Consider the following 11,215-nt stretch of genomic DNA (forward strand, 5'->3'; position numbering starts at 1 on the left):
CGGAGAAATGGGGGTTATGATGGAAGACGGCGAAGAAGAAGAGGACGATGACAACTATGTGCCCCCTGAATACGGTGATGCTGCAACGGGGGAAGCTGCTGAAGATCAAGAGGAACCAGACGATGTGCCCAATGATGCTGCAAGGGGGAAGCTGCTGAAGATCAAGAGGAACCAGTGCCCGATGATGATGATCTCCGCCGGGTCATTGTTGATGCAAGGACGCAATGCGAAAGTCAAAAGGAGAAGCTAAAGTTCGATCGCTTGTTAGAGGATCACAAAAAAGGGTTGTACCCCAATTGCGAAGATGGCAACACAAAGCTCGGTACCGTACTGGAATTGCTGTAGTGGAAGGCAGAGAATGTTGTGCCTGACAAAGGATTTGAGAAGCTATTGAAAATATTGAAGAAGAAGCTTCCAAAGGATAACGAATTGCCCGACAGTACATACGCAGCAAAGAAGGTCGTATGCCCTCTAGGATTGGAGGTGCAGAAGATACATGCATGCCCTAATGACTGCATCCTCTACCGCGGTGCGTACAAGGATCTGAATGCATGCCCGGTATGCGGTGCATTGCGGTCACTACAACGAAATTGACATACTGTGACGAAAATCCTCGTGACGATGGTGGACAACGTCACCTAAATGCCTAATGTGTGATGTTCTCATAGGTGGCGTCACCAATTACCGCAAATCGGTGACATTAGACGTCACCGGGATGCCTCGGCCTTTCAGCATACCTGGTTGCCAATTTCTGTGACGATTTGGTATTTTGTATGACGGACTAGATGGAGTCATCGAATACTACAAATGTGTGATGATCATTTTTTTGTCATGTAGCGTCTAGCAGTGGGACCCACCGTAGCTAGTTTAGGGGTTATCGAGAGGTAGGAGCCATGCGTCGGTTTTGGCAGTGGGACCTGCCACCATTTTTTGTAAGCCTATTTAGCGTTGTAATTATTTTATTTTATCTAATATAAGTAGGTAGTGGCCATGGAAATACTTATGAGTATTATATTCTTAAAAAGGGAAGAACTTGTTTTGTTCTTTTTTAGATGGTTTTTTTTTCTTTCTAATATAAATAGGTAGTGGCTCGAGCAAAAATTTAATCAGGCATTAAAGTTATAAATTTTAAAACAATTGTTTTTGTTTGGCAGTGTATATGCTGAAAACTTCAATTGGGCGCTCGTGAGCTAATTTTGTTTCGTTCTATCTCAAAAGTTAAAATGGAAATAGGAGAGTCGATGGCATCTTACTTTTTTTTATTCTTATCTATAAACAGTCTAGGCAAAAAACTTGAATGAGGCGCTCGTGAGGTCATATTGTTTCGTTCTATCTATAAAAACTAAAAATAAGACAGGAGAGTCGATGCCAAAAGGATTATTACAGGAGTTAGAACCGGCATTAGGAAAGAGTACGGACGCTATACAAATCGTGCTATCATATCCTTGGACTATACGTTGCCATTAGGAAAGACTTTGGACGCTATACAAATATGATATCATCTTCTTGGACTACACGCCTGGGCGTGTGTGACTATATCTGTAGTTTTTTTTTAGGGAGACTATATCTGTAGGTTAGTTATTTCTTCCCGGGGCATATGTGACTCGATCTGATCGTCTTCCCGGTTCTAGCTGGCGGCGTTTCACGCCGGGGAGAAGCAGGACGGCGATAGCCGAAGCACGGCACAGATCGCTTCCGGCTAGCAATTGCCAATTGAAGTAAGTGCATCCACTCCCCTGTACCACCTCACGCGGATCCATCCGGCCACCATATCGACATATCGTACGAGGCTTTACAGCGCCGCCGCATCGCACCGGCTACCACACCGCTCCTCCGCCTCTCCCTCTTACCTCCATTCTTCCACCACAGGCATCACATTTGCTCGTCGACGCCGGGACAACGTCGCTCGTCCTCAACCTGTCCCCAACTGGCCACCGTCCCGTCACCAACTGTGCGCAGAGTTTGCAGTCTATCCATCACCTGACGAAGGCGCAGAGTTTAGACTTGCCAGTGCTCCCGGCTTGGCCCCAACTCCCAAAGCATCAGTCCAGCCGACCCCTGCAAGGTAAAGGTAAATTGTGTGAACGATTGAACTGTTACTTCTGCTGTTGTATTGTGTGTACGAATGTTAGATGTAGCATAGATAGATGCATGGTTTTGCAATGACAGTGAGCATATATATTTTTGTGTACAAGACATGCACAATTCCGTGGCGTTTGGAAACCAAGCATATATGCTGTACTTAGGAAAGACAATGTGAAGGAGGTTTTGTTTTACTAAATTCATTGCCTGAGTAGATGTTCTCATCAATCTTGAAAGGGTTAAATTTGTGCCCGTTTTGTTGTTTCAGTTTAGTAGTGGGTTCACTAGTTGTGTTAGTAGTAGATTTTGCTTCAATGCGGTGTAAGCATAATTTTGTTAACGGTAAACTATTTTGTTGTAGTGCAATGGATCTAAGCTGGATACAAGGAACGCGTTTCACACCACCATACATGAAAGGTGTTGATGAGTTTATGGGTTTTGTTCACCAAAATTTTAGGGAAAACCAGGACATACTGTGCCCATGCAAAGACTGTCTGAATGTGGAACACCGCAGCCAGGCTGAAGTAGAGGAGCACATACAATGCAATGGTATGTCTGTTACATATACAAGGTGGGTCTTTCATGGTGAAGCGGTCAGTGATGATGAAGGTGATAATACAGAGGGTGCTGCATATCAATCAGATGATGATGATGATGACTGTGATGTAGGCAACGGAGGTGATGTTGCGTATATGGTAGATGATATGTTCATGTCTGGAAGGCAAGGCAAGGGTAAGCCTAACCTCTTTTCCAAGCTAATGGAGGAGGCGAAGAAAGATCTTTATGAAGGATGTAGTGATTTCACACGGCTGTCGTTCATTATTAAGCTCCTCCATATCAAATCATACAACCGAATTACAAATAGAGCATTTAATCAGTTTGTTGAGTTGATTAGTGCGACGTTTCCACATGCTGATATACCTAAATCATACACTGAAGCTAAGAATGTTCTTAGTGAAGTCGGGCTGGGTTACGAGACAATTCATGTTTGCAAGTTTGATTGTGCATTGTTTTGGGGCGAACATGCCAACAAGAGCCATTGTCCTGAATGCGAGACTTCAAGATGGAAAGTTGAGAAGGGAAGGAAAAAGATACCTCACAAGGTACTTAGGTACTTTCCTATCATCCCAAGGCTTCAAAGAATTTCTGTGTCAAAGGAACAATCAGCAGATGCAAGGTGGCATAAGGAGAAGAGGGTTGCTGAGGCAAATGTTATGAGACACCCTGCTGGTGGTGAAGCATAGAAGCACTTTGATAGTGAGTTCGGTTGGATTGCTAAGGATGCCCGTAACATGAAGCTTGGTATTGCCACAGATGGATTCAACCCCTTTAGAAACATGACTAGTTCATATAGTATGTGGCCTGTTTTTATCATTCCCTACAACTTCCCACCCTGGATGTGCATGGACCAATCTAATTTCATGATGTCTTTGCTTATTCCTGGCAGAAAAGCACCTGGAAAGGAGTTCCATGTTTTTATGCAACCGCTGATTGCAGATATGATGAAGCTTTGGGGAACTGGTGTGGAAACATATGATGCATTGACGGGGGAACCATTTAATTTGCATGCAGCATTTTTGTGGTCAACGGCACGGAGGAGACGAGGTGATAGCTAGCAGCCTAGCACAAGAGCAGAAGCAGCGAGATGAGTGTGAACGTTTTTTTAAAGCATACACCACAATGACATAAGCATTATATCTGCATTAATAAGAGCATCTACAGGCACGTCAAATCCGCCTCATACGTCCGGGTGAGCCGCCCGGTCACTGACTGGTCGCGATTTTCTAACTCAGACGGACTCTTTAAATGAGTCTCAAACGACCGGACTGACCAACACCCCGCATATCCAGTCTAAATATGGGGCGTCCGGGCGTGCCCGGGCACGTCCGCCACGTATGACTGATGAAGAGGTCCCACGCGGACTCGCCCGGAGATCTGGCGGTCCGACGGACGCCTCCTTCGTCGTCGTGGTGTGAACGCCGCGTCACGCTGCTCTAGCTCGCCGCCTGAGAGCAAATCCACCTATTTGACCCGACCGGAGTACCAAAACCCTAGCCCATCCAACCCCCTCTCTTTGGGCCGCCAGTCCGCGGGCATTTGAGGGGCCATATTTGATATATCCAGATGTAGATGCTCTTAGAGCATCTACAGCCTGACCCAAATCCGCCCCAAACTTTCGAGCTGCCTTCCCGGTCACTACAGGGATGCATTTTTACCACCTAACTGAGCAACACAAATCATGCCCAAACGCCCAGACGCGTCTGCGGGCGTTTGGAGGTGGATTTTGCGAGTTGTGGTTGTAGATGATCTAAGAGGTCGACACTAGGCGCCTCTTGACATGCCCAAAAATTTGATCGGTCCCCGCGCTAGTGTCAAATCAAAACCACCTGTGTTGTTGGATTACGTCTTCCCCGCCTCGACCGAAACAAAGTCAACGAAAGAAAAACCACATACACCGTCATCGATTTAGTCGGTGTAAGAGTAGGACGGGTGATGATAGAGGATGAACCCTAGATCACTTACGCTGGAAGGTACCAATTTTATTTACACAAGTAGTTACAATAATCACTCATTGCATTTTGTTTTTGCCATATCAAATACTAAGACCCCTTTGTACAGCTGTTGACATATTTATTTAGAATTCTCCTAAAAAATGGAAAACACCACATCATAATGTTCATGTAAGATTTGCTTTTTTAATAATCATTTGCTACTTATTTCGAATTAAATGAATTACATAATATTAAGTGGAAATAAAATTCTGAAAATAAACCATCTTCTCACAAAAAAAACTCTTTTCCCTCCACCCACGCAATATTTTCCCTCCACTTCTCTATTTTTTTCCCGCATCCATCCTGTGTCCCCACCCGTCAAAAACCCAGCCAAAGTTTATCATTTTATCTCGCCCGCGAAGAGGCACCGCTAAAAGCCACCGCCCACCCGGGCATTTTTTCCTCAGATTCAATCGACTCTCCAATCCCACAACTGCGGCGATCAGGGCCAGCAGATTGGGGGTGGCCGCCCCGCCGGCAGAGCACGGATCCACCACATCGACCATCCCCGCGAGCACTCCGCTCTACTCCCCCCTGATTGCGGCGACCGGCGACGGCGGATTGGAAGAGGCTGCCCGGCCGGCCGAGCTTGGATCCGCTGCATCAACCGGCGACATCTGATTGGAGGAGGCCGCCCACCCGGCTCTCTTTCTCCACCGATTGGAGCGACCGGCGATGGCTCACCGTAATTTCCTCATCCCGCCCTCCTCATCCCGCAAGCTCTAGACGTAAGGGATCACTAGGGAAGGGATTTGGGGGGACAAAGCACACACGCCCGTGAGATTTCTTTACATATCTCTGAATAGAACGACAGTGTGGCAAATATAGTAACCCTGTAAGATTTAATCACTCTTTATTCAGTTGTCGTGAGATTTATTATCATACAACGATCAAGTGGCTTCCATGCTTGTGGTTCTGCTACCCCATAAATAGTTCTTTACTAGAAGTGGTTTGCGACACTAAGTAAAACTTCGCCCCATCAAGGGCTTTGGTTTTCAAATCCAAGTCCCAAAATGATAGCTGCTCGCGGAAAAACTTGACTTCCTAAGCATTTTCTCTTTCTTCTGATTCTGATATTTTAAACTTGAGGGCATTCATGCCGTGCTGCTCTTGCTGAACATCTAGACAACAGAATAGAATGCTTATTGAGCCCTTTGCCTTAGTGCAAGGCTGCTAGCCATTTCAAGTAGTTCAGAAATATTGTACTGCATCCTGAGTATTTTTTTTGGACCGCTCCAGCTACCTGAACAAGCCGAGGCCCATGCCACCGTGCCACTGACGGAAATGGCCCACAAACAGCCACCTCACACAGACGCTCCTAGGCAATTTTGCCCCAGGGAGCTTAGTGATGTAAGGGATTCGAATTCTGTATAAAGACTGAGTCTCCACTTGTTCTTGTTCAAAACTGAATAAAGATAGAATCTGCACTTGTTCAAAACTGAATAAAGACAGAGTGTGCACTTGTTCAAAACTGAATGAAAACAGAGTCTGCACTTATTCAGAATGAATAAAGACAGAGTCTGCACTTGTTCTTGTTTAACTAAATTCTGGATGCTCCATATTTTTTTTAATTTTTTTAGAAAAGGAGGATGACCCCCGGCCTCTGCATCTGGGAGATGCATACGGCCACTTTATTGATTATTCTCGAGGACCGTACAAAGTATTACAACAATGTGTCTGAATCCACCATCTTGGCAACATATGCCGCTACTCCTATCCAATATGATGAGGGGGTGCTAGCTGGGCCACTACCCAAAACCACTCACTTAAGCCTAACATCAAAAGCCGGAAGCCGAAACTCATTCGGAAGCCCCAGCCGAGCCACATACCGGGTCTGGGGCACAATCCGGTCAGACGCACTCGTGTGTCGTCGCCGCCATCTTCCACAGGTCCGTCTTCAGATCATATTGAGGCTTCTACCTTGTCTGGCCACTCTGCCATCGACGTCCCCATGACGCCAGACAGCTTCCTCCTCCTGCACGAGTCCATCTCCGCGCATCAGATGCCGAGTCTCCACAGCACCATGCCGCCGAGATCCGCCACCATCAATGTGAAAGATGAAGCACCGCTCCACCAAAGTCGCCGTCCTCTAGTCCCTCGAGCCCGTGTGCACCTCCAAGAATGACGCCCCCAGGGGGGAAGACGACACCAGAGAGCCGTCGTCATCCGATCTACTGATCTAGGGTTTCCCCCGGAGGTAGCAGAGAGTGGCCTTGAACTTCTCCACGACGATGCCTTCGGGAAGGGAACGACGCAGACAGCGTCGCCATCGCCGGCCTTGGCAATAGCCACTAGCAGGTTTTCACCCAGATCTGATCGAAGACCTCCATCTCTCGTGCACGGGTCGCCGCCATCCTTGCCGGGATCTGGAAGATCCCGCAAGCCAGATCTCAGTAGGGAGAAGCCCCCCCCCACCGAGACCCGCCGGCCGAGCAGGGGAGGCCGAGGCCGCGCCCACAGGAACAGAAGAAGTCCATGCCCGCGCCGCCGCCCCGGAGTCAGCCCCGCGCGCCAATAGGCGAGGACCACCACCATGACGCCCGCCGCACCGCCGCCAGGAGCTCGTCGCCGACCACTCCGCAGCACGCCGTGCCGCCGCACCCGCCAACCAGTCCGGCGCCCAGGCCCGGCGGATCTGGCCCGCGCCTGACCATCCGCGCGAGGGGACGAAGGAAGCCCCGCCGCCGCCTGCGCAGACCGGGCTTCGCCCGGCTGCGCCCTCCAGCGGCGGCGAGGGGGAGTAGGGAGGGAGAGGGGGCGGAGCGGAGGAGATCGGGGCGCCCTCCCCGGCCGCCTCGCGGGTGGCGGCGCGGGAGGGATATGTCTATACGAAACTCTCTGGATGCTCTCCATATATCCATGTATGTTATTTATTTCGATCTGTTCTACAACCCTCAAAAGCATCATACAGTAATTTACTTTTAAGGTCCATTTCCAAACATGTTTAAGCAGATTTCAGTCATCTAGTGATGATAATGTAGGTTGGTAGGTGTTTTGGTAATTCATTAAGTTCACTCTCTCTCATTTTTTCCAGCTTCAGTTACTAACATCATGCCACCAGTTCTGGAGAGTGATATGCATAGCAGGGAATATCTTGCGGAACAGAAACGCAAGGGTGAGGCGTATTTGAAGGAAAGAGATGCAAGGATTGCGGAACGCAAGGCTGCGGAGCGGCAGTCTCTTAAAGACATACAAAGCTTAGCTCGTAGCCTTGTATACCCTAGTGCCTCTAATGCGCAACCGACACAAAATACACGAGGTGCTGATGATCGCAGTGACTCCGAGTATGAACCAGATGCTGAAGAGGAGGCCCATGCAGAGGAAGAGGATTTGAGAGATGAAGAGGAGGTCTCTGTTGTAAGTCCAAAGCAATGGTAATATATCATGCAGACTTACATCTTAAATAATATGTACAATGTGGATCCACTGGCTTTAATTTCGCCTTGGTTGTATCATGTGTATGTCACTATGCACTATAAGTATCACAAATAGTTGACTCAAAAGATTTATTCAATTTTTTGTCCCTCCACTTTTCCTAATTAATATAGACGATGATATCTCTGTTCACTGCATTCCTATTTGAACCTATGCTGACATTGCACAGGTTAGTGTTGATTAACTGCCTTGTTTGACTCACTTGTTTGACCCAGGCACCTGAAGGTTCCACCATGCCAAAAACGAAAAAGCGTGTCAGATCCAAAAATAGTGCAGCTGCTACCTCAAGAATAACAAGATCTAGAGCTACCGCAACAACTGAGTCAATTGAAGCTACAAACCATCAAGAACAGTCTGCACCAAATCCAACAAACACCTCACCTCACCTAACTTCTAAGGATAGCAACTCGCTTGACGCTGATTCAGGGGTACAAGGTTCTCAAGACATGATAGGCACATCTGGACAATCAGATAACATGATTACATTACAAGGCCAAGGTATATGCGACATCATCGCTTTACCCCTTCTATTTTCCACTTGAAATTGTAACCTTCTAATTTATCTGCCAGCTTGTAATGTAGATGCATTAGCATGCTCCACTGGTCCAACTGATCCATGACCGTCAAGGAGAGGTCGTGGACGTAGACCAACCATGGGGCATGGGCTTCAGGAGTATGCAAGCAGAAATGGAGGGAGGAAAATGCGTATTGATTTTACAGCGGGGAAAGTGAGACCTACAGACCTAGTCCAAGCAGCAAAGCTTTCTTCTGAGTGTGGTATCCACATCAGGAGCAGAATGCATGTTGCTAGGCACTGGAATGACTATGCCAAAAGCCCACTCAAACATGTTATTCCCCATGCTATTAAAGATATCGCGGTGTGGGATAGTTTCCTTCAATTTTTATACACGTGTTCACATGTTGCATAGTAAATTTAGTGATAGATCGTATATATGATTGGTATTTCAGCTTAACTTTGAGATGGAAAAGGATGACAAGGTTGGGAATGATGTATGCACAAAAGTAATCCAGAAGGGTGTTCGACAACAACGCTACAGGCTAAAGAAGAAATACTTCAATGGTTATACTGCTCAGGAAGCATTATCAAATAAGCCAGCGAACATTACTCATGAGAATTGGACCAGCCTTGTCAATAAATGGTCCGATGAGAGAAACAAGGTTTGTAACAAGATATGCGACCAACAATAGTTTTTGCACTCACATCTACTGTATCATATGTAATACTTATATTCATTTTCTTTATATAGAAAATATGTCAAATGAACAAGGAAAACCGAGAAGCTGTCAAGCATCACCAAAAGACTGGATATATGTCTTATGTTGCCTATTTCAGCAAACTTGTAAGAATTCCAAATATCTTACTTGTAGTCCTATGCCTATTGCATCTAGCCAATATATATGTAGTAGTAACGTTACAATTTCATATATCTTGTAGAAAAAAGACAAGTACAATAATCAGGACCCAAGTCCTATTGAGTTTTTCAAAGACACCCATACAAACAGCAAGACTGGTAGCATGAGCGAGCCGGCACTTCTAGCTCATGTAAGATTCCTCTATTGTTTCTGACTTGAAATAGACTCTCATATTGATCAACTGTAATCTACCATATGAACTTTGCCTTAGCATCAATGTTTTTCTTTATACTATAGAATGCGATGGAAAAAAAAGAGAAACACAATCAGAAGGTGAGCAGCCAGTATCCGATACAGCGATTGTGGCTGAAGTTCTAAAGGAAGAAAGCGCCCATAGCACCTTCCTTTCCAGCACGGGGTATGCATCAAGATCCAGGAGGTCTGGGAGCTCTACTTCATCAGCCCAGATCCGAGTTTTAGAAGAAAGAATTGAACAGAAGGATAGAGAGGCAAAAGATGCAAATGACAGGTAATTATCTCATTTCCCATTCTGTTCTTGTTGGTTATTTTTGCTTGCTTCTGTGTGCACATTAATTGCACTCATTGTAGTGAACGAAAGTTCAACTAAGCAGTGCTTCTTTTAACCTGTGTTGTTGACTTGATAACCTTTTGGTGATGCTTCCTGTAATCAAGTTGTTGGTTTTGCATATTTTAAAACATTGTATGTTATTCTTGGGTTTACTGTTTCATTGGCCCATGGGCATACTTGCCTTGACATTTAATAATGTACTTCTCTATTTCAAATTGGTACCCTTGTACCTTGTTTTCTTGTCTATTTTAATCTCATTACGATGCAATGTTGTTGTGTTTTGTCATTTATAGGCATCGGGAGGAGTTAGCCACGAGACTTCAAGCACAAGAGAGAGCATTTCAAGAGATACAAAAGAAGCAGCAAGAAGAATTGGAAGCTCTAAAGAAGAGCCAGCAAGAGAAGAATGAAGCCTGGGCAAAGAAGCAAAAGGAGACGGATAATCTGCTTGATTTTCTCTTGAGGGCTCAAGCAACTCAGCAGTCCCAGTCCAAACCAGATGGTTCATGAATGCCATCCTTACATTGGAATCATCAGGAGAACATATGAGGTCTTTAGTTAATATTAGTTTTCATCTTGTCTATTGTCTGTGTCAAACTTGAGTCAGTTTTTTACTGTCATTTTTGTTTACAGAATGATTTGGCTGAGACAATTTCATATATAATATGATTTGATTTTCATATCAACTTATGATGTGATTGTTCTCTTTAACTTTTTTATATAATTTGATCTGATGTGATGTGAATTAAATACTTATTTTCATCATAATTTAGATTCGAAAGAGAGTAAATATATTTTGATGACGTCATCTTCATCCATAATAAAAGTAGTGGCACTAGTAGTGGGATAGCCGCTCGGGTGTTGATGTGGCATAAAGTTAGTGACGTCGCCTCGTCACCGAATATGGTACAATATGGCATATTTTCTCCTAGCACGTGACATTAATTGACCGTCATGGAAATAGCAAGTCGATGACATTCTATACAACGTCACCGAAGGTCCCAATTTCGATGACATTTTTGCGCGCGCACCGTCACTAGGAGTAATCTGTGACGAGGAATCCATGACGATGCTTGTGACGCCCATAAAATGTCACCGAGGGGTAATTTGTGACGTTATTAGCTATTCGATGACATTTTTTAGCTCGTCATGGTAGGCCCGATCTCTTGTAGTGGGTATAAGA

The 11,215-nt window shown here is 45.6% G+C and overlaps 2 protein-coding genes across 4 annotated transcripts; both read left to right on the forward strand.

Moving 5' to 3' along the window:
* The first annotated feature begins 2,447 nt into the window (after positions 1–2,447).
* Positions 2,448–3,326, forward strand: LOC109754991 (uncharacterized). The gene has a single exon (XM_020313873.1). It carries the CDS (start codon positions 2,448–2,450, stop codon positions 3,324–3,326), a length of 879 nt encoding a protein of 292 aa, XP_020169462.1.
* Positions 3,327–8,292: 4,966 nt separating this feature from the next.
* Positions 8,293–10,718, forward strand: LOC109754996 (uncharacterized). 3 transcript variants are annotated; one of them, XM_073505585.1, is made up of 7 exons: positions 8,293–8,567; positions 8,652–8,797; positions 9,039–9,248; positions 9,338–9,430; positions 9,526–9,633; positions 9,741–9,972; positions 10,326–10,718. In XM_073505585.1, the coding sequence occupies exons 2-6, from the start codon at positions 8,723–8,725 to the stop codon at positions 9,819–9,821; spliced, it is 567 nt and encodes a 188-aa protein (XP_073361686.1). In that variant the 5' UTR covers positions 8,293–8,567; positions 8,652–8,722; the 3' UTR covers positions 9,822–9,972; positions 10,326–10,718. The 3 variants fall into 3 exon arrangements, with proteins under 3 accessions (XP_073361686.1, XP_040251214.1, XP_020169466.1); XM_040395280.3 differs by having other exon boundaries at positions 8,308–8,567; positions 8,640–8,947; XM_020313877.4 differs by having other exon boundaries at positions 8,309–8,567; positions 8,652–8,947.
* Positions 10,719–11,215: the final 497 nt, after the last annotated feature.

The sequence above is a fragment of the Aegilops tauschii genome, chromosome 7 (genome assembly GCF_002575655.3).
Source record: "Aegilops tauschii subsp. strangulata cultivar AL8/78 chromosome 7, Aet v6.0, whole genome shotgun sequence".
NCBI classification, from domain to species: Eukaryota; Viridiplantae; Streptophyta; class Magnoliopsida; order Poales; family Poaceae; genus Aegilops; species Aegilops tauschii.